A 23,415-nucleotide genomic window follows, 5' to 3' on the forward strand; every position below is an offset into this window, starting at 1 on the left:
CCATCAATATTTACAAATGAGTCTTGGTACAATGAGAACTCTCTCGGACGGCCAGAGCCGACTCGAGGTGATTTAGTAATTATTCGTTCGTTGGGCGGGCTGGTGAATAGAGAGGCAGACAAAGCTTAATGGTTGCAAAATTTTACTTACACCGCTTGTAGCTGCGACGCAAACAGTCCGGTCGTTTGAACAACTATGTTAGTTGTTCAAGCTGGCAGGGCTCAGGCCAGCTCATCCGTCCACAAATCAAGCCGGCGGGGAAAGGGTACATCGGGGATTGCGCTCGGCGACGGGGAGAAGAATCGATAGGTGATCAGTCTATCGATCAGCTCAGCCGCAAGTCAGATCTCTTTTAGAAGCACTCTGCAGCGTGCTCAAAGTTCTCCAACTTGGGCGGAAGTCACACAAAATTTTAAATGGCTAGCAAGCCAATTACTAGCCGCCACGTAGGAATAATTTAGAACTGGCCAATAGCGGGACACAAATTTGCATTCGAATGGCAGGAACTCTCTTGCACCGGGGTTTTTCTGTTGCAACAGAAAACCTTTGCTGTGCAAGAGGCTCTCATGTGGCGGGAAAATTCCATCGTGCCGAGGCACCAAAATCACTGGGTTGTGACAAGAACCACCCATCTAGTTCAACCCCCCACCTGGAGCAAGATCATCTCTATCCAAACCACCCTATACAAATCCTTTGCCTAATCCTAAAACAAAACCATTGTCTTAATCAGGGCCCAGCCTCAAAAACACCTTCCAGTCCCAGCATGTGAATGAGCAAGATGGTTAAGAGGAGGGGGAGAACCCCTCATCTGGGATTCGCTTCAAGGCGGTGTGTAGGGGCGTTGCAAGGAGGGAAGGGGGGTGGCTGGTGTGCTACAGTGACTCCCTTAACCACCTCTGTAAGAGCGACGCTGTAGTTGCCATGGTCCCGGGATGAGACCAGATGCCAGGGTCACGACTTCCACTGGCCCAGATGCACAGTCAGGATTAGGGTGGCCATCACAGAGGACGTTCCAGTTTTCTGCTACTCTGTCCTTTATTGATAAACCCAGCACCTTTATGGCCTCTATTTTTCTCTTCAAGAGGTGACCCAAGCAGGATGCAGGGCCCAAGGAAATCAGCCTGTGCGGATCCCTGCCCTGGAAGCAAGGAAGCCGGCTGCAGATTCAGTGGTGGTGGTGGCGGGGGGATGGACGAGCGGCCGGATGCAAAGTCGGTGGCAGCATGGAGTTGCTGCAGCCGCCCCACCCAGCTCTGGGGGGCCCCCCAAAGCACAGGCCCTGATTTGTCCCCCCCGGGACAGCCCTGCATAAAGTTTTGCATCCACAGAGGACAACCAGACTGTCCTCTAGGAAAGTGCTTCTCAAAGTGGTGGTCCGCTGGCTGGTGCCGGTCCGCGAGCCACCAGTCGCTGGTCTGCAGTGAGTTGCCAGGAAAGAAAGAAATATATTTTCAGAAGCATATCACTGATATGTCAGAGCGCCACAGTTCGCACGTTTCCACACTCCAGGCGACATCACGTCGTGCAAGGTGAGGAAAGAGAAAGAAACAGCTGGTCGTGCATTTGTGTAGCGCTGTTACATGCATTGCTGCCACCAGCTGAACCGGGCACCGGTCCCTGGCCCACTGGAAAAAAAACTGCCGGTCCGCTACATCAGTTTGAGAAGCACTGCTCTGGGATGACCGCCCTAGTCGGGATGGAGGCAGGCAAGGCTTTGTCACCTGCCTCTTTCTTGCAGCTCTTCCTTTTACCTTGCGTCTCTCCCTCGGGCGGCAGAAACACCTCGAGAAAGGAAGAAAGAGAGGGCGGGGGACGCGGCCAGGCCCAGCTCCTCGGGGCTCCCCGGGGGGTCGCGGCCCGCCCCGCGCCGCGGCGGCGCTTCCCCGCGGGCACAGGGGGGGCCCAGCCATCGCCACTTTAAATGACTCAGGAAGTGGAAGGCGGCGCGGCCCCAGCTCTAGAAGCGAAAGTAGCTGCGGAGCCAGGGCCGGCCATGGCGTCGGGCAGCGCGGAGGAGCTGCCCCCCGACGGCATGTGCGACGCGTGCGAGCCCGACGAGGCGCGGGGCGCGGCGGCGCTGTGCCAGGACTGCGGCTTCGCCTTCTGCGCGCCGCACGCCCGCGAGCACGGCCGCCGCCAGCCCGCGCACCGCCTGCGCCGCCCGCCCGCACCGGGGCCACCGCACGGCGGGGAGGAGTCCAAGTCGGAGCCGGGGCCGCGGCCGGAGCCGCAGGCCGAGGCGCCCAAGCAGCCGGAGCGGAAGCTGTGCGCGGAGCACGGGCAGGAGCTGAGCCTGTACTGCCGGGAGCACGAGGCCATCATCTGCGTGCTCTGCGCGCTGCGCGGCGCCCACCAGCACCACGCGCTCGTCACGCTGGACGAGGCGTACCGCGCCGCGCGGGTGAGCGCCTCGCGCCCCTCAGTGTACGGGCAGGGCTGGCCGCCGGCCCGCAGCCCCTGCCGGTCTGTTTCTCTCTGAATCTGAGCCACCCCAGGGGAGAGGGTGAGAAACCTCCCTTCCCTCCTTCTAGATCTTCAGGTTCTGTCATCCGGGGCCGGGGTGGGGGGGGAGTCCTGCCTTGGAGCCCTAGGCACTGGTGGCGAAGGGGACTCATGGCTGCACGTTTGAACTGATGGGGTTGGACTAGACGACCTGTGGAGGTCCCTGCCAGCCCAGCTTCTCCACGATTCAGTGACTGGTGGGCATCTGAAACGGATCAGAAAGCCCAAAGTGGGTCTCTTGTTTGTGTTTATGGCTGTTGGAAACATGGGTTTAAAAGCTTGGGCAGGCAAGCCAGGCCTGCAAGGTTTGGCAGTTGTATTGTTATTAGGTCAGATCCACTGTTGGCTCACAGCCCCTGTGTGCAGGCGTAAGGGCCTCAGGGCACTTTTACACGTGCTCAGTTGCAGGGGTGGCGCTTTAATTAGAGCTGTTCCCAGAGCCCCTGTAATTAAAGCTTGTCGCCTCTCCTGCATCAGCATCCCTGTGCTTAAAAATGGCAGCAGGGGCGCTTGAACTACTGCTCATTTGACAATGTGTAGTTCAAGCACCCCCCCCCTCCCCATTTTTAAGCGTAGGGATGCTGATACATGAGACGCAGGAGGCTGCTGGAGCTGGGCAATCGCCACACTCCAGCAGACTTGGTTACTTGAGTCTGCTTTGCCGCACTGCAATTCCAGTTCATCAGAGCAGCCTCAGCACTCGTGTTATAGGCGCCTGCGGTGCTGGTGTCTTCTGTGGAATGGCCGAATCTCGGGGAGCTGGCCAGTGGTGCAGCGAGTCTTGGTCGTCTGGGACTTCCATGCACTGCAGCGCTTCCTCGTTGTTGAGTCTCTTCAGAGGTACGGTAGCAGAAAATGAAGGGCAGGATAATCCTCATAACAGCAGTAGCTTGTATCAGGGACTAAAATGGACCTTGCACCCGTGAGTAAACAGGAGGAAGGGATTTAAGCCACCTCCCCTCTGTGCACGTGCCAGGCCTAGAATTATTATTCCTTGATAGAAAACTAAAAAGGCTTGGGCATCCTGGGCGTGAGTTTCCTCTTCCACAGGCCTCATACTGGGCACATCTGTTGACATCAAAAGATGGAGTGCTGATACACATAAGCTAAGAACCACGTGGGAAAAGACCCCTCTGTCTGCTTTTTTGTGCACTAAAGCCATAACTATATTCCCTGTTGTATATCATTTGTAAGAAACAAAATGTAGACCAGTCTACTTCTGACCCAGTTGGACTGAAGGAACCTCACCGTTTGATTTTCTGAAAGCTCTGTGTCTTGCTGTTTTATATACAATAACGTAGAGCCTGCCCTTAGGTACTGCGTTTTACATCAAAATGGATACCTGCTGGCAACAGGTTTCTAAGGAATGAACTGTAGATATTATAAGGTGACCACTAAAAACTAGATGGCCCTGAGTGCAACCATGTGATTAGGATTCTTAGTGGGCAGAGTAGTACAAAAATAATTAAGTTCAGATCCCAACTCCTTCCTAAGTTTTATGGAGTCTAGTTATGGCATTTTCATGTGGTTGTATCAGGAGACTGCCTTTTCGAAGCATGATCCTTGTTGCAAGCTTTATTCTAAGTGTAATTTTTCTTTAAAATATTAGGCAAATTTATCTTTCAGTGTGTTCACAACTTTCCTCCAAAAAACAGAGGCATAGGTCTTGGTGTCTGGTGTCTGGATTTTCAGTAAATGTAGGGTAAGCTTTCCTATATATGGTTAAGTGCATAGCTTCTGGATTGAAAAGAGGCTAGGCATATATTTGGAGCATGTGTTTATCTGAACTCGGTGTTCATTGAGTACACAGCCCTGTGCTAGTAGCATCCCCAAAACTGACTAGCTGCACACTATTTCAAAGCTACTATAATAGTTCCAGAACTGCTAATAAAGGAAAATGTGGGGACATAGTCCATTTCCAGGGCTGTTACGAGACAGCTCTGTAAGCAGCACTTATTAAGTACACAGGCCCTTCACTGTTGCAATATTAGCAGACGTGAAACTGGATAGCTTCCTCATTTTTGAAGCTTTTCTAGTCACTCTCAAGGTTGCTAATAGAGAGAGGGGAGCAGCCATGAAGTTGACTCTAGTGTGTCATTTTTTCAAGGCATCTAATAGCAGCCCTTTGACACCTGTTTCCCACTCCCTCTTTCAGTTAAAATGCAATGTATATAGTTAGGAAGCAGATAGCAGGGCTGAAAGATGCTATTCACTCAAGCTGATTGTGCATTTAATATATATGCAGATAACTGGAATTTGTTACAAGATGAATAACAAAATTGGGACTGTGTTATACAGTACACTGGTGTACATATCTAGTACTCAGATAAACTGGGTACGTGGGCCTCTGATATACCATTGCCCTGATTTAAACTGTTCCGTTACAGTACTTTTTATTTGGAAACCAAGTAGGCTGGTGCAAATCCATCACTGTCAAAATATATTGATATTAGAAATACTGCTTCTTTTATTGAGTGTCCATTGAAGTTGGCTGCAAGTCTGCCATTAGCCTTAATAGAAGTATTGGGTCCATATTTTCTTGTAGTATTTCTGACAGCTGTATGTGGTAGAGGCCACTCCAGCTTGTATTATAGCTAATTTATATAATTTCCTTTGCCTTTTACCTTTTGTCCAAAATAGATCCCGGCAGATAATTTGCAAATGGGAAGTTGTAGCTAAGCACTCTGATGATTATTAGTATTTACCTTTAGCTTAAACCTTGCATACTGTAGGAAAGTTTTCAATCATGGCTACTGCCAGTTGAGCTTTACCAGAGGTAGAAGTGGCATTTGTAGTGCAACAGATAGTCCCTGTTTTGACCATTGTGCTATGGAAACCTGATCTGACTTGGATTGGTTAGAAAATAGGGTGTTTAAAATGAATCTACCTGTTTCTTGGTTTGAGCTAGTGCTCATGCTTATTTAGCTGAACTGATGACACCCAAACTTTACTGACAAGATCCTTATGTCTGGCACTGCAGCCTCGGGAAACAGTTGGCTAAACCAAGTTTAGTTTATCTTTTCTTTGGGCATTAGGGGCAGCTGCAAGAACATGTATGGGCTAGCCTCACTGAATTATCGTCTCCATCTGATTCTCCATCTTTTCCTATTAAACAGCATATATATTTCTGTTTAGGGAGTGGAAAAACTATGAGGAGAAAAGCTAGAGAGAAAGACAAAAATAGAGAAAGAGGTGGAGAAAAAAATAAATTGGAGGGGGAGGAGCTGGGTGCAGAAAATTAAAAAAAACCCCAAAACAACTGGGCTGGGTCACTGGCATTTGAGGATGTGGTGAAATGTGCCTCTAATCAATCTCAGACAATAATATTTTCATTGCAGTTGGAGATAATATAAGGAAATTTTGAAGCAAAATGTTACCTGAGCAAGTGGCTGTCATAACAATGCTGGATTTCTTTGGTGTAGTGGTTTGTCATCCTGTTGCCCTCTCCTGACTTAAGGCTTTTTGCTCTGTTTCTGTGTGGTGGTGACTGCAATGTACTTTGCACTATAAACTGGGAGATTCTTGTATATTCCAATAGCCTGCAACTGCAGTGTACCCTGACAACCCAAGACACAGCTGGTAAATCTAATTTTAGGCCTCCCTTCCAGCGTTGATGGTTGTTTTCCTGAGATCCCAGGAAAAGTGCTACTCTGTCTAAGGAACTGTGGGAGGTTTGCAAAGCCATGGTGTTAATTTTCTAAATACCAAAATAGTCAGTGGAAAAAAAATAGAAGTCTGTTCATTACTAGAAGCCATTTATCTGTTTGCTTTCTTGACAATAGGTTTATTTGTTCCTTAGTAGCCCAAATGGCTAGCAAAGAGACTTCGCACTCATTTTTCCTCTTGCTCTTTGACTGTTCTTTACCTTAAACCTCTCTGGGTTCAGAGAGACTGGATCAATGATCCAAGAGGTAATAAGCTATTAATCCTTCAGCCTCTGTGGTACATCTGTCCCTTAACAGTAATGACTGAAAATTGTTACCATCAGATGGCTGCACAATGACTGGCCTTGTGGGATTTCACTTTGGTCTTAGTTCGGTTCTCCATGGCTGTATCCTGAAAGCTGCTAGTACAAGTGAGCTCCCTGGTGGTAGTTTCAGCTGATCTGGACTGGGGCAGTATGGGGAAACTTGCCTGCTCTCTTTGCTGTGCCTGTTTCGTATCTTAAATGAACACTAAGGCTCAGCTTAGGAAAGGCATTTGATGTCTAATGCCCATAGACTTCTCAATCAAAAGGAAGGAGCCTTTGGCATGGTGGGCTGGTGCTTGGGACCCTGCCACAGTTGTGGGCCAGCTGTCCCCTCTGCAGTCCCTTAGCCCTCCTTGCTCTGTGGTCTCCCGTGCTGCCTTAATGCATTCTCTGATTACTGAACACTGCCAAAGTTCAGACTTGAACTAAAGCCTGACTGCTTAGCATCTCTTATCTAAAACCAGGGGTGAGATTCTCATACCTGCTCCAGCCCCTTTGTGTTGGCTAAAAAAGGTTGAGTGATGTGACAAGGGCTCTCTAAAAGCCCTTGGCCTTGGAGGGACAGTATTCCCTGAAGAGACAGTCCTGTGCAGATAGTCAAAAGGCTGGCTCCTGAGTTTTCTTTAATAAGCCCTTGTTATGTAGGTGGGTATTCTGAGGGTGGGTCTGGGAAGGTGTAGTACAGACAAAGCTGCTATTCGCCAAGATCCTGGAGAGTATTATGATGGAGAGCAAAGTCCAGGCCATGTTGCCATAACACAGGCCCCCAGGGAAGCCTAATTATAGGGGGGGGGGGGGGGGCCCTGCAGAGCAGCCTGAGATCATCAGAATGCACCCTCTTTTTTTCCCCTTGGGCAGCACAGAATTTCCCTCCTTGTTTGTGCATTTTTTTTGGTTGACATATTCTTTGTCACAAAGGTCACAGAATGAAATAAGTGAAGATGCTTTATATTTAATAAAATCTAATCATGATGCTCCCATTCCCATCACAGATAATGGGTATGTACTTTCATTTTCTCAGAGCATTGTCTTTCTTAAAATTGCAAGTTCTTCTTCTTTGTCATGCTTCCTATTGACATCCTGCTAGGAACTCCACAGCAAACTGCACCTGCTGTATAAGTAGGGGCCCTCTCTTGCAAGGTCCTGAGTGTTCAATGCTGAATGAAATCAATAGGAAGTGCAGGTGCTTTCTACTTTGCAGGATGAGCCTCCATTTTTGTGCAATGGTAGGCCAGTCATACCATGGAGATAATTGATACATTTCAGTGAGGTGGCTGGAGGGATAAGATTGGGTAGTATTTGTTCGAACTTCAAATTGCTGGCTGCACTTCTGTATCTCCAGCGGAGATGCTTTAATGAGTAACAAACATTTTTAGCATTAGTTTGGCTCATGCTGTTTTTCAAATGTGTGCACAAACTTAACTCATTCCTGTAAGAACAGGCCATATATAACAGATGAAAGGATACCTGTAAATTAGAAGATTGGGGAGAATAGATGCATACCCATGAATGCACTTAATACCTCCTTGACAAATCACAACAGCCAGGCTTGTATGGCTCGCAAACCACACTCTAGTAACCTTATTGAAAAATAATGTAAATGACATTCCATTGAGTGGAAGAATCTCATGGCAAGTGAAGCAAAAGATACAGGGTACATACCCTAAGATTTCAGACCTGGATCAGAATCTGTGGGACTACATGCAGGTTATACTAAAAGTTTCACTCCAAAAGCAGTCTACACAAAAATCTTTCTGATTCTGCATTCAGTGTCTGCAAGCGTCTCTTGAGACCTGAGGGGAAAAAAAACCTCATATTTTTCTGCCTCCATCAGTTATTATGGGGAGGTGTTAATGGACCACAGGGATGCCACTTGGCTTGTCGAAGTCACTTTGCCTTCTGTCTTGTGTTTAGCTAATCCCTCAGGACACTTCTGATGCCTTGTGGAAAATACTCTCTGGAAGCAATCATGTTTAAGTACCTCATTTTAAGCGTTCCATATGCCTCCCTCAGAATCCTAATCCTGAACTTATTATGTCACAATTGATTGCCGAGAAAATAGTTGTGTTGTATTCTCCGTTTTGGACAACACCTAGAAACTCTGCTGACTGACACTAGTTAGCCTTGAAGTGAAGAATAAATATTGGAAGCAGGTGAAATTTCTGGTGCAGCGTTGCTATTTTGATGCACCTATCCCAATGGTGTGGAGGAAGGGAGGAGGAAAGAACGTAATTTAGCAGAAACTTCCTGAAGTGGAGGGGAGTATCTTTTGGTTACAGGACACACTGTGATGCATGTTTTGGGCTGTTCAAGGAAACCCCTCAGCAGTGAAAGTACCTGAAAAGGTCCTTGAATGGAGATAGCTTAGGGGTGATCTTGTTGGCATCTGTGTTCCTGGAGGAATCTGGTTCAGAGCTTCATAAGGCAAAAAGCTCCATTGTGCTGGCATACCTTGTGAAGAAGCAAAGTTTGCTTATTTATTTTTAAATATGTGGTTTCTTTTATTGGGCCAACTGTTTAGTTGGGAGGGATGTTGGTGTCCTTTGGGACTCATCCATTTTTTTTGTCTTGCTTTCCCTCTTTTCACAGTTCACAGTTCAAGTGGCCAAGGTCTGGAACGGGCTCCCAAGGGAGGTGGTGCTCTCCCCTACCCTGGGGGTCTTCAAGAGGAGGTTAGATAAGCATCTAGCTGGGGTCATCTAGACCCAGCACTCTGTCCTGCTTATGCAGGGGGTCAGACTCGATGATCTATTGAGGTCCCTTCCGACCCTAACATCTATGAATCTTTTGGATGGTTCTGTATCAGCATTATCAAATTCCATGAGGTCTGGACTAGGTTTGTGGATTGGCAAGATTGGGATTATGATTAGCCCCCTGCATGGAATCAATCTTGCACTCAGTGACGTTTGTGCCACAGTGTGGCCTGTCTCCAATATTGTGTCCTCCTCTGTGGGGTTAGCCATGCAGGAGTGGGACTAACTGCATGGGGGTACCACACTCAGCTGACCCCATGGGCTGGGTAAGTGACATGGGATCAGTCTGCAGGCCAGATCATACCCACAGGCTGGCCCTGCATGTGAGACCCAGCATATGTTTTGGAGCAGCCGGTGTGAATGCTGCGTTTGGCATGGTCCTACTTTGGCCCCTCTGCAACACTGCTTGATCTAATGAGAAGCAGGTGCTTGCTGGAGGGTCAGCAGCGGCCTGCAGGTCAACTCTGAGATGCACGAGCAGCACTGGGGCCAGATGATAGGACTTTCATAGATTTCATAGACATTAGGCCTGGAAGGGACCTCGGAAGATCATCGAGTCCAGCCCCCCGCCCAAAGGGCAGGAAGTCAGCTGGGGTCATAGGATCCCAGCAAGATAAGCATCCAGTTTCATCTTAAAGGTGTTCAATGAAGGTGCTTGAACAACCTCCGGTGGCAGGCTGTTCCAGACCTTGGGGGCTCAGACAGTAAAGAAATTCTTCCTTATGTCTAGCCTGAAACGATCTTGTAGTAGTTTGTGACCGTTCGACCTCGTCATCCCTTGGGGCGCTCTGGTGAACAAACGTTCCCCCAGATACTGGTGGTCACCCCTGATAAACTTGTAGGTGGCCATCAGATCACCCCTGAGCCTGCGCTTTTCCAGGCTAAAGAGTCCCAGGGCTCTCAGCCTGTCATCGTAGGGTCTGCTTCCCTGACCTCTGATCATGCGCGTGGCTCTTCTCTGGACTCTCTCAAGCTTCTCCACATCCTTTTTGAATTGTGGAGCCCAAAACTGGACGCAGTACTCCAGCTGCGGCCTCACTAAGGCTGAGTACAGGGGGAGAATGACGTCCCGGGATTTGCTTGTGAAGCATCTATGGATGCAAGCCAGCGTTTTGGTCGCTTTACTATTCGCAGCATCGCATTGCAGGCTCATGTTCATCTTGTGGTCAATGATGACCCCCAAGTCTCTTTCTTCCATAGTGCTAACCAACATAGCACTGCTGAGCCTATAAGGATGCTGCGGGGTTTTTTTTCCCAAGGCGGAGAACCTTGTATTTATCGGCGTTGAACACCATCAGATTCTCATCCGCCCACTTGCTGAGCCTGTCCAGGTCAGCCTGGATCATCCGCCTGTCTTCTGGTGTGGATGCTTTGCCCCAAAGTTTGGTGTCATCTGCGAACTTGGCCAGTCCGCTTCTGACTCCAGTGTCCACATCATTAATGAAGATGTTGAACAGTATGGGTCCAAGGACAGAGCCCTGGGGGACCCCACTGGTCACAGGACACCACGATGAGTGACTTCCATCAATTACTACCCTCTGGGTCCGACCCCGAAGCCAATTTTCCAGCCAGTGGATCGTGGAGGACCCAAGGTGACAATTGGCCAGTTTCTCCAAGAGGCGATCATGGGACACCAGATCAAAGGCTTTTTTGAAGTCAAGATATATGACATCAATCTCATCTCCCTTGTCCAGGTGATAGGACACCTGGTCGTAGAAGGAAATGAGATTGGTCAAGCAAGACCTACCCGCAACAAACCCATGCTGGCTGTCCCTTAAGATGTTGGCGTCGGCCAGTCCATTAAGGATGGCCTCCTTAATAAACTTTTCTAAGATCTTCCCCGGGATAGAAGTCAGGCTGATGGGCCTATAGCTAGCCGGATCCACTTTCCTCCCTTTCTTGAAGATAGGCACCACGTTGGCCTTCTTCCAGTCTTCGGGCACTACACTAGAGCGCCAAGAGTTTTCAAAGATCCGCGCTAGACGCTGGGCTATGATGCTCGCCAGCTCCTTGAGTACCCTGGGGTGAAGATTGTCAGGGCCAGCTGACTTGAAGGTATCCAGCTTCTCAAGATGTTCCTTCACGAAGTCAGCATTAATGGAGGGCAGGGGATCACCCTCACCCGGACTTCCTGGCCCTGTAGCGGGCATGGGCATCCCTTGGGTCTGATTGAAAGACCGACGCAAAGTACCTATTTAATAGGTTGGCTTTTTCCTGGGCATCAGTTGTCAGTTGCCCCATCTGGTTCAGCAGGGGCCCAACGTTGCCCCTGCTTTTCCTCCGGCTCCCCACATATCTGAAAAGGGACTTTTTATTGTCCTTGATGCTCAAAGCTAGTTGGAGTTCAGTTGCAGCCTTGGCTTTCCTGGTTTGCTCCCTACAGGACTGGACCAGTGCAGAATAATCCTCCTTGGAGGTGACTCCCATCCTCCATCCTTTGTAGGCCTTCCTTTTTAGCCTCAGGAGGTCTGCTAGGCCCCTGGAGAGCCAGGGGGGCTGCTGTGCCCTCTTGCTGCCTTTCCTCTGAGATGGAATAGACTTAGTTTGTGCATTGAGGATCGCTCCCTTGAGGAGCAACCACTCTTCTTGAACTCCCCTCTCCCTGTGGTCACAGTCCCTTAGGGCCTCACTGACAAGCCTCCTGAGCTTGTCAAAGTCGGCTTTCCTGAAGTCAAGGACTTCTGTGTTGCTGACTGACTTGCCAGCTTTTCGGCGGATGGTGAAGGTGATCAGCTCATGGTCGCTGTCACCCAGCTTCCCATCGATCACTAGGTCGCCGACTAGGTCATCCCCAGTAGCCAGTACCAGGTCGAGCAGCGCTTTGCCTCTCGTTGGCCCATAGACTTCTTGAGTCAGGTAGAGGTCATCCATGTACGAGAGGAAGCTCTGCGACCGCTCAGATTTTGCTGAGCGATCCTCCCACGAGATATCTGGGTAATTGAAGTCACCCATGACAACCATGGTCCTGGAGCAAGCTGCCTTAGCCAGTTCCTGGGCAAACTCCTGGTCAAGCTCAGGACTTTGGGTGGGAGGTCTGTAATAGACTCCCACCATTGTGTCCCCTGTGCCGTGTTCCCCACGGATTTTAACCCAGAGGGTCTCCAGCCGTCCACCCTGGTCGCCAATATCGGCTTGCAGGGACGCGTAGCTTTCCTTAACATAGAGAGCTACACCCCCGCCCCTTTTCTCTACACAATCCCTCCTGTACAGGGTATAGCCATCTATCCCCATGGTCCAGTCATGGGTGGAGTCCCACCAGGTCTCCGTTATCCCTATGACATTGTAATTGTTTGCACTGAGCAGGAGGATGAGCTCCTCCTGCTTATTCCCCAAGCTCCTGGCATTAGTGTACAGGCAGGCAAGTGCCCCCTGGGGGGCTCCTTCCTTGCCCACAGATTTTACCAGGGCTGGGGCTGGGGTGGGCTCCCTTGAGTGCCGTGATCCGCTGGCTTTGCAAGGATTGCTCAGCGGGCCAGCAGTGGCGGTAGTCCCCCCGTCCCCCAACGGGCTTAGTTTAAAGCCCGGTGGAGCAGGTCAGCCAGTCTGGCTGAGAAGAGCCTCAAGAGACTTGGTAGGCCATGTCTTTGATGTCCCTGATCTAGAGCCCTGAGTGCCGGGGTGGAGAGGGAGCGGCACTGGTGTTGCTTCTCTTGCCCTCTTGACAGACCAAAGGAGTTGTTAGAATAGAGTAATTCCTGCTTTTCCAATTGGCTGCGGGTTCTGTCAGTAGGCGTTACTGGCTCCTGGTATTGGACAGTGTTGTGTCCATCTCTTGGCTCTGAAGCCCATCTATGTTTTTGTGTTTGGTAACATGGGCCCTCTGGCCAGTGGTCCTAAAGAAGACACAAGATGGCTGCTGAGTAGCAGTGGGGGGTGGAGTCAGAGAAATAAAAATGATTCCGGTTCCAAGAAAATACCACTTAACTGAGCATCCTGAAGCCATTCCAGCACTTATACTGGGATTGTGGTTGGCCTCTGCCCAAGAGCATAAAGAGAGCTTCTTGCATCCTTTATGTGAAATGGATAGGGAAAATGAGGTTGTCCAATCTCAGGGCAGGTTGACTCATCCCTCATCAGATCCATTGTTATGCCTTCTCTTCGGGGGTCCTGTATTGCTGTAGTTTCTTCTTTTCAGCTTATATATGTAATCGTTTGTGCATGCACATATATTGCATTTTACATAAACTTTATTGTAGATCTCATCAGGACCTTTTACGTTGTACCAGTTATTAGGTCACTTTTTTGACGGTGTTTATTGCATACCCAATTTTCCAAAACCATTCAGTGGTTTTATATTCCAAGAACTACCCGGTTTAATATAATCTGAGTAATGTTCTTCTGTTCATCTTTGTTCTGTAGAATGCAAGTGAGTTATGGGCCGTGCAAAACCAGCTGCCCATATCTTGTAAGCCTGAAGTTTAGCCACATTTCTTGCTAGGCACATCCTGGCATTTCAAAAGGTCTACTTAGTTTAGCATTACCTCAGGCACTTATGTTTTGTCTGCATAAGCATAACTGATATGATAAGCATCCACACAATACACTTTAAAACACATTTTAGTGTACATATCTCTTAATCATAATTGTTATCAGCAGTGAATCTTTTAAAAGCCATTCTGTTAAATGCTATAGATAAGTATGACGAGCTTCTTGGAGTGAGCCTCCTTCAGATTGATAAACTCTTATATTTGTCATTAGGCTCTTATCTGTTGAATAAGAAGTGTAACTTATTTTTTCCCAGAGAGCAGTTGAAGCAAAGGAAATGACTATTACAGGGGTTCCATAAGTGCTTAGCACTTCACTTTACTTTTTTCTCCTAAAGTATGAACCCTTGATTGCGTCCCTAATTAGTTCTTTCCTTTTTTAATCTTTTTCTCTGTTCTCTTTTTATAAATGGAACTATAAAAAGTGCCAGATTAAATTATCAGGCCACAAGTGCACACTCCGGAAAATAAATGTAATGAGGTTCCCGGCTGCCCCCTCCCTGCATAACCTCTGCAAGCGTCCTATCCTGAAAACTGCTGAGTGCCTCCTGCAAGTTGTTGAGCCATTAGCTTTAGTGATGGTTGAGGCCTGTGAACACTTTGCAGGATTAGGCCTTAATTCAGTGAACTTGAATGCAATTGAGCCAGGAGACAAAGCAATGAATGAGTCAGCCTGTGCAATTGCATATAATTTTCATTCCAATAGTTCTCCCAGTTTTCTTGGCGGCTGTCCCCTCCCCCCTCCCCCTCCCCCCAATTTTCTTTTCTTTCCTTTGAGTCTTCTGCCTGAGCAAAAGCAGTCTTGCAAGAATGGGCAAATGTATTCATGGGTTCACTGCACCTTGCCCATTAGAATTAGCTGAAAAATTGCTGCCTCTTTTTGTCTTGTGAAAATCTTTGTTGTGCTTGGTGGAGTTAAAATGAGTGACCTCTGTCCTCTCTTTCTTATAGAATCGAGAACCCGTTGACCTGAAGGTGGCCATGCTGGAGATGGTGGAAAGGTTAAAGTTCAAGTGCACAGACCCTAAAGTAAGTCACTGAAATGATTACTTGTTTGCATGCTGGCTATCTCCTGCCTTTCATCCTTCTTGATCTAAATACATTTTATTGTTAATGTCTATTTGATTATTAAGATCTAATTAAGGCTGCATATACACATTAAAATAATTTGGGAGAGTTCTCCCAGATTTGTTCTCCTGGTAGAGAAACTTGCCCAGAGCCACATTTACAGACATTGAAATGCTGCGGCCCTGAAGAACAGAGTTCTTGCAATGTCTGCTGATACTGTGAAGCCAAGGCAGAATTCTGTGCACACATCTCAGCATGCTTTGCAGGCTCCCTTACTCAGCCTGGCAACAAATGCCAGCAGCACATACAGTAGTCCTGGTTGGCTGTGCAGCACAATATGAAGATTGCAAAGGGGGTCATGTTCTGCTCCTCAGAGTCCAGCAAGTGAAAGACTGACTCCCTTGGAAGTTTTGTGTTCTCTCTTCTGAGACAGATATACATATATCGACATTTGCTCTCCCAGGAGAAACACCTGGGTGTGATTTAACCCTGGTTGTTCCTAGGTTATTTTGTTCTGGAGCAGCCATTTTTACTCTGGGTGAAAAAGCCTGAACATCTCTACACTTGTGGTCTCCTGTGGGAGAGCAGTGACTCTCCCAAGAGAAACTGAACATCTGTATAAGGCCTCAGTTCATCAGTCAAAATGTAGAACACACTAAAGAGTCTAGTTGTAAGTCATACTTCTTCTCCCTCTATTTTTTTTACTTTTAAGCATACAATTAGTAATTGTTTTTCCTGAACTGCAAACACATGTATTGTTAATTTTTCCTTACAGCAGTGTTTGCCTTAGAGGCCCACATCCATGCCAAAAAGGATGAAAATAGCTTGTGAAACATCCAATGCAAGATATACTGTAGCTAAAGAGAACCAGAGAAGTGTGTCCTATCGGGAAAATAAGGCACTGTTCTTACTTCTTTCATCCAAATGATGGTTCAGAATAACTAAGAGCATTTTGGAGACTGTGTTAAGAGGCCAAATGACAAGGAGACTAGTCAAGAGATGTAAAGATTACAGTGTTCCTGGAAGACTGTCTTTGAAAGGGGAGGGACAGTGTAACATCTCAAGTACTTCCTTCCCAAATCTACACTAGAATAAAAACTGCAAACTGCAATAATCCAGTAGATTTTGCTTGCATTTCAGTTATTTGCATGCTCTCCCATTGGACAAAAATCTTTATCTGTTCAATTACATTTCAATCAATTTATTCCCATGTTGGCTTGTACAATGTTCTGGCTTATTGTACGAGCTGAAACCAGAAAAAGAAAGCCAAAGATCTGCTAATAAAATAATGCAGAGATTGAGCAGTACGTGGAAAAAGATTTCTTCTCACAACAGGCAGTTTATCATAATGTTTCAAATTATGAAACATTTTTGTAATCTAGCAAATGATTATATGGCTTTTTGTTTCAAATTAATAAGCACGTTTCACTTCTTTGAGGCATACTTAATGTGTTTCTTGTCAGTAACTGCCATGTTCATTCATATAGCAGCATATTAGAAAGGGAGGGAATGAATGAGCAAGCAAACTGTGTTACAGGTAGTATTTTCTGTTCATTATTTGTAAGCACATGGTCAAGCATAAGGGCACAGCGGGGCATAAAATGGGATTGAACAGCAGTTATCATTTTTTATTTATTTACCAGTGATTTTTTTAAGTGTTGACAAAAAAACACATGGAGAGATTTACAGTTTGGTGTTAATATTATGTTTGGGAATTATGCTTCCTGTTCCATTTCAGTTTTGTTTCTTTTAGTTGCTTTTCATTTCTTTTCTTATTAGCATATTCATCCTATGATTTTGTTGGTAGGGGGAGATGAAGACTGCAAATAACAAGTTTACCATACCTGTTAGCATGACAAAAAATAGTAATGGAAATGCCAGATGATGATGCTGTGGTGCTTCATCTGAGGGCTTGGTAGTGAGAAGTTAGGAGGGGAAGCCAAAAACTGGAATGCTGTTGAACAATCTTGTGAGAGACAGGGAGGAGGTTTCTAAATCCCTAATGTGTATATACTTCAGCAGGTTTTTTTTTTTACTATGATGATTCAGACAAGAAACTGCCCAAGGTCTTAAGGAACAATCCTAAAGGAAAACAGATTTAAGCCAAGTATTGGGGAAGAAATTCAAAGCAGTGAAATCTGTTAGATAATATAAGAACCTCTCAAGGGGAGCCCCATTACTTTGTTCATGGAAAATAAAGCAGGGTCAAAAAATAGCATAATTTAGCGGCCAGGGTTGATTGATTAGATGATCCAGTAGATCTTTCCTCATCTTTAAACTTATGCACTCTTGTTCCCCTGCTGTTTCCTGACAATCTCTGCATTTCCCTTCAGATTCTGATCATTTATTAGTACTACCACAATTTACAAAGTATGTGTTTGTATGAAACAGCAAGAAGAAATCTGTGTCTGTGGGCATTTAGATGCTGAATGCTCCACACTTGTTCATACACTCGAACGAAAATATTTGCTATCCTAACATTCATATTAATTGAGCTTTCTTGCGATAGTTGACAGCTTTCCTCTACCCTGGCCTATATCTCTGTTTCCTTTTCTAACAGATTGCTTTGTGACTGAAGGGTGTTTTTTCCCGCTTTCTGTGCTGTAATCTTCTTGGAACATCTGCCTGAACCAGAAACAAATGGCAGTTCATTCTCTGGATGCTGCATCCTTGCCTGAATGCTCTGGCCTAGAAATCCTCTGGCACTTTGTTCCTATAGCTTTTTTCCCTCTAGCACCAGAAGACTTGATTAATCCAAATGTTGAAATCCCGCAGGCATTGTAGTTATTTTTAGCATTAGTGCTCTGAAAAGGGTGGATGAAGATTTATGATTTCATCTAATATAAATCTAGCAGCCCTTCCCTGCTAAGACTTGGATGGATTCCAGCAACTTCTCCCCACCATCTCTGCACCCTCTTTTTAAATATCCTTTTATTTCTTTAATTAAAAAAGGTCACAAGGACCAGCAATTCCTCCAAGGTCCTGAGGATAGTGGATAGAATAGGTATAATATATATTTTAAGGTACAACATGCTAAGATTTTTTCTTTCACTTGTAAGTCTCAGGGTTATAAATTGGTTCCTGAAAATACCCTTTTGTTTCACATGTTGGTGTGATATCTTGAATGGAAGTAGAACAAGAGGGGTGGAGTGGAGAGGGAACTTGGTTAGATTACTGATAAGTACATTCCTGGTGGTTCAGCTGAAATGTTAAGAGTCTGTTACTCAACCTGTATCCCATTCTTCTATCCCCTCACTGAAGATAATTTTTTTAATGCCTGGCTCCTGATAATGCAGACCTTTATTCTGAAGTATTTAAGGACCAAAGAAGACATTTGGTGAGAAGCCTTTGGAATCCATTTGGTCTGTGACAACCTGAGTTTGTTCTCCTTCAGGCCTGCCATTACTCCCCTCTTTGTGGTGGTGAAGCTAATTCATTTTTGGTGTGATTATTGGATCTGCTGTTTGATAAGCAATTTAATACAGGTGTGTATAATTGGAATAAGTGTTTTTCTGTTGTACCATCAAAAAAATCCAAACACACATTTATAGGAGGCCTAGCCTGAATTAACATAAAATAGGAGGGCACAGGCAAAAGTTTAGCTGCCCCACATGGTCCAAGAAATTCCCTGTCTAAACTGCATTCCTGTACCTTGCCACTTTATGGAAAATGAGGGTAGCCCCCATCTGGTAATTTGGGAGTCCTGCTCCTACCTGGGCTCCACATATAAAAAGACTAACCCTGTAATTACTCTAAACCTATGTTCTCCTCTTGTAGTATGTCTTAGAATCATAGAACGATAGGAGTGGAAGGGATCTCAGGAGGTCCCAAAGTTAGTCCAACCCCCTGCTCAAAGAGGGATTATCTTTCACGTTTGCAAACCATTCCAAAGAAATTGTTTGTGTAACCTGCAGTTAAAACTTCAGAGCAACAGAGCTTCCATGGGCATGCTAGGTAATCTGTTCCACTGCTTAACCATCCTGCTCATATCTTGAGCTGCTACAGACAAGAGTTCAACATAATCCCAGTAGATTAGTACATACAGGCACAGAATGATGTCTGTAATTTATGAGTTATTAAGCATCCTTAACTCCTGCTGTGGTTAATGAGAGCCAAGGGTGCCTCTCAACTGCCAGGATCAGACAGCTAGGAAAACTGGGAGCCCTCTAAATTATCTTGCTTTTCTGAAAACTAACTTTCTCTCCTGAGTATTTCACCTTAAAATCCAGACAGTCATCGGCCTGGATTTTGCATGAGTACCCTGATCATTGTATAGTTTGTTTATGTTTATATAATTACAAAAGTAACAAATACAGCAGTCCCTGAATGTAAAAAATTCTTTCTCTTTTATACAGAATTTAGTTTTTACTAAACTGGCTGACAGGGTAGCTGTATTAAAATGACAGCTGGTATGAGCCTGTCTTGGGATTTTGTGTATATCTGTACACTCCCTATACAAAGAGGAAGTCAGTGCACTGAAGCAATTAACTAGACTTTAAACTCCAGTTGGCAGCCTTTCTGGAGCCAGCTTGGAAAAAAGGCAACAACAGTCCAGGACTTGTCTAAAAAGTGAAACAGTTGCAAGATTCTTAAACGGTGGAGGAAGATGCAGAAAAAGGCAGGAAGAAAAGATTAATTGATCTTTAATCATCATTTTTCCTCAAATGTGAAATATTCTGTATAATAAATAATCTGCTTGATTAGTATTAGCAGGAAAACACATTAAGCAGCTCAATACAGTTTTAAAAAATCACCCTACTTAAGGTTTTTTTCTTTGTCCTCTTTTTGCTCTAAGCTTTAGCGAGTAGTCTCCAGTAGCATTTTTCTGGCAACTAGCTGTTTGGGCATATGAATCGCAGATTATGAGGCAAATGCTATTTTGACAAGCAGAGTGGAGCTGTCAGACACTTTTTCCCTATAGGCGACTACACTTCATATTTCCAACACCAGATGATATTTGACATTTAATTTAGGAGTCTCTGTGCCTACATATAAAACTTTACTATGATAATAGCGATAAAGCTGCTGAGTGTTATTTGACAGTCTTTTCGTCCCCTTCCTAATTCTTTCCCCTGTTTAGTTTGGGCTGAGTGTCTAGCATGTCTTAAGCAAAGGGGCATAACCCTGAATTTCTTTATGAATTGAGGGGAACTATCTTTTAGATAATGATCAAGCATTGAATCTCATTTCAGCTCTGGGATCACTCACTGTCTTGTTATATGCCAAGAAGAACTTACAGAAAGGAGAAAGAAGTTGGGTAGAGAATAGCAGCAGGATGGAGAAGGGTCTTGTTGGTAGTCATCCAATTACTAATCTTCCTGACAAGTAACACAAATTGTATTGATCTGTAATAAAATTCCCACAGAGAAAATGGCTCTAATAATATTGACAATGCTATGTTACTGTGGACAGAAATAACTGGATTTTTAAAATGCTTTTGGCATTGCTGTGACTTTGTAAGATCTTGCAGGCAAAATAAAGTCAAACCAATTCAGTCTTTTTTTTGGATGGATGCCCTCCCAGGAAGGGGATTTATGACTGAGTAGGAAGAGTATTTTTCCCTTTGGTCCGTGTAGAAACCAGGCCTTACCACAGTGGATGGAAAGGTGCTATTGCTGAATGTGCTCATTCTCAAGGGAGATGCAAAACAAGTCTAATTGCCACAGATGGTTAAATATAGCAAAAAACAAAGCTGGTAATGCTGATGCTAGCTAAGTATCCAGTACTATGTCACTTTTTTGTATACCAGTGTAACTACCCTCTAGCACTTCTGTTGAATAGCATGTTCTTCTGTCTCTCTCCAGTAATAATTATCTCGGATGCTAATGTACCTTAGCATATGAGCGTCTCATGATTGTTAATGTACTCACCTTCATAGCACCATATGTCATAAGCAGCGCTGCCATCTCCACTTTACAGATGGGGAAATGAAGCACAAGGAGAGACAAAGAACTTGCCTGCTGTCACATAGGGAGTCTAGGGGAACTAAACTTGATTTTCTGAGTTCAGACTTAGTGCCCTAGCTATTGGCTTTCCCCTCCTATTGTCTTTCTCTTTATTTTACATTTTCCTGAGCCATACCCTCTTAGTAATCTGCTCTGTTTCATTGGCGAATGAAAAGGGACCTCTGGGCCCAGTCTTGCTACCAACTGGAGGCTGTGGAAATTTCCCAACAGATTTCTGTGGGAGGGGTGTTGGGCCCTCGGTTTGTAAAACTCTTGGGAAAGAAAGTTTGTTTGGAATCCAAGGATGGTGTATGGCTGGGTAAGCCTGAAAGTGGCTTGATCAATTGTGACTGGTAGCCAGGACCTTTATCAAACACTTGGAGAAATACGATAGTGTCATACGATCAGAGGTCAGAAATGTGGCATGTGTTGTCTGAACAGCACATTAGCTGTGTAACCGATCGGCATGGAACAGTTGAGTCCCTAGTTAACATTCTGTTTCTGGAAAGCTTTATTCAATACGTACTGTGTAGCTTTGTTCCAAGGAATTATTTTTTTCAGTTCAAATGAAGAGTCCCTGGGCAGCAAAAGATCACTTTTCTGAGTGCTTAGGGCTGAGGCAGCTTTTATGGTGACATATATGTGGTTTAGCCAAGAGCACACTCTTAAAGGGATGGGCTTATTTCTTTGATCTGTCCTTGTGTTGCTGCATTTTCACTGAGATCTTGTCTAGAGACTGTTTAATCCTGAATTTACTAGGCAAAGAAAATGTAACAATTGGAGTTGATGATGTAACGCTTTCCCTGCAGGTTGCAGGTGAGGCTCCATTTGGAAATTCACTAGGTAGATTGCTCCTTCGCTGTGTAATCCAGTAGGAATTGGGTTTAATTCTTCTGATCAACTCTGGCTTAATTTACATTAGATTTCCTCGTCTGTCCTCCACTGTTAAAATCTCCCACGTTAGAGCTACCATTGGTGCAGTTTCATTTGTGTTAGTGGCCAGGCCCTCACCCTGTTTCTGGATTGGAGTTGGGCCATGTTCCACCCCCCGTGGGACTGGGTTAGGGCCTGGCCACACCCCGTTTCTTCCTGCAGAGTCAGGTTGAGTTGGGCCATACCCCCTTATCTCCCCACAGGCCAGGTTGGGTCTTAATCATGCCCCCTTCTCTGGGGCATACCCTCTCCCCTCCATGGGACTGGCTTGGGGCCTGGCCACACCCGTTCCTCCCCCACATGGGGCCAGGTCACTCCCCCTTCCCTCTCCACAGGCCTGGGTCAAGCTTCTTTCCCATGTGGGGCTGCATTGTGGCCAGCCTGCCAGATGGTGCCCTCCCAACCGCCAGTTCAGGAACACCAGTTGGGCAAGAAGTTTGGGCCAACAATAACATGTTGGCTGGATGCCCATAGTGTGTATCTGCTCAGCTTTGTTCTAAGCAGTTGCTGTTCGTTAACCTCCATTTACACTGACCTCATACTTTGGACATGTAGCCATCAAAGCCAAACACACAATGTACTAATGCAATGCTGAGCTATTGTCAGAGCCATCATTTTTAATGGGACTAAATAGCATTGTAAACAGATGAACTGAGATGTCTTGTGAATGACTGTTCTTGAAATTGCTTGGATTGGTTTGAATTATGAGTGGAGACTGCAATTTTAATTGGAGGGGAGTTAATGTCCTTTTGTCTGACAGGTGTTTAGCACAGGAACTGAATGTCTGTTAGTTGAGGCCACCGCTACTATAGGACTATAGAAGGTAGAGCAGGGTGGCATCTTTGGGACTAACTGGTTCAGAGGTATGAGCTTTCAGAAGACAGCCTTCTTTGTCAGATGCTATGAATGGACTTGGAGAAGGAATAGGTATGAAATGGAGACTAATTTAAATATAAAGGAAAGGATGGGAATGGGCATTGCTAAAAGGAGCAAAAGGATTAGAGTGGTCAGTAGGGATAAATGAGACAGTAAACTTGTCAAAGGACCTAGGAATAAACATCTGGAGTTTCAAAACTAGTGCAGTAACCCATAGTCCAGTGTGGGTCAACATTTTTGGCAACATGGTACAAATTAAGACCCACACCCTCTGCAAGTACTACTCCAGTCCCCTTTCTCTGTCTGACCTGCTTCTCTGCTTTCATCTCTCTGCCCATTCTACAGCTGTGCTCCTTGCTTCCTCCCTGATCTGCCTCATGCCACACAGAGGCTGCCTGTGTCTCTTATGGCACACTTGCCACAGATTGGCTAAATCCAAGGTTGCTTTGAGATGGTTGTCATTTTCTGGGAGGGGCTGGAGGCCATTTAATGATGTATTCAAAGTGTTCAAACTGTAGATGGCAGCCAGAGGAATTCTGTTGCCTTTGTCACATGGTTGGTATTATAGCAGGTCGGACTGAGGTCTGAGTTTGGCTGTTAATTTGAGTGGCTCTGGTTTGGAGAGTCCATTCTAAGTGTAGGAAGCCCCATTTCAGATCCCTTCAGTGTGCATCCCAGTCAGTGGGATCAGATCAGATACAGTTCTAACTTGGTTGTAGATGATGGATCTAATGGTGTGCTTAGGATGATTGCTGGTGTCATAGAGGTAGCTGCAGCAGTCATTTATGTATGTTCTATCGGAAGATACTATCCCCCTATACAACATCTTGTGCCAATGTCTGCATATGGTATAAAACAAAGGAGAATAAGGCCTTATGAGCCTG

The 23,415-nt window shown here is 45.7% G+C and overlaps 1 protein-coding gene across 2 annotated transcripts in view; it reads left to right on the forward strand.

The window, feature by feature from the left end:
• Nucleotides 1-1,824: 1,824 nt before the first annotated feature.
• Nucleotides 1,825-23,415, forward strand: part of TRIM44 (tripartite motif containing 44) — a 108,572-nt gene continuing 86,981 nt past the window's right edge. Inside the window, exons 1-2 of one of the 2 annotated variants that reach the window (XR_009460090.1) lie at nt 1,825-2,401; nt 14,661-14,738. Coding sequence is in view for 1 of the 2 variants with exons in the window: in XM_059722762.1 (XP_059578745.1) it covers nt 1,922-2,401; nt 14,661-14,738 (558 nt within the window). In the remaining variant the exon portion in view is untranslated. The remainder of the gene's footprint in view (nt 2,402-14,660; nt 14,739-23,415) is intronic. The other variant, XM_059722762.1, reaches the window with a different exon arrangement.

Source organism: Alligator mississippiensis, chromosome 2 (assembly GCF_030867095.1).
Source record: "Alligator mississippiensis isolate rAllMis1 chromosome 2, rAllMis1, whole genome shotgun sequence".
In the NCBI taxonomy this organism is placed as follows: Eukaryota; Metazoa; Chordata; order Crocodylia; family Alligatoridae; genus Alligator; species Alligator mississippiensis.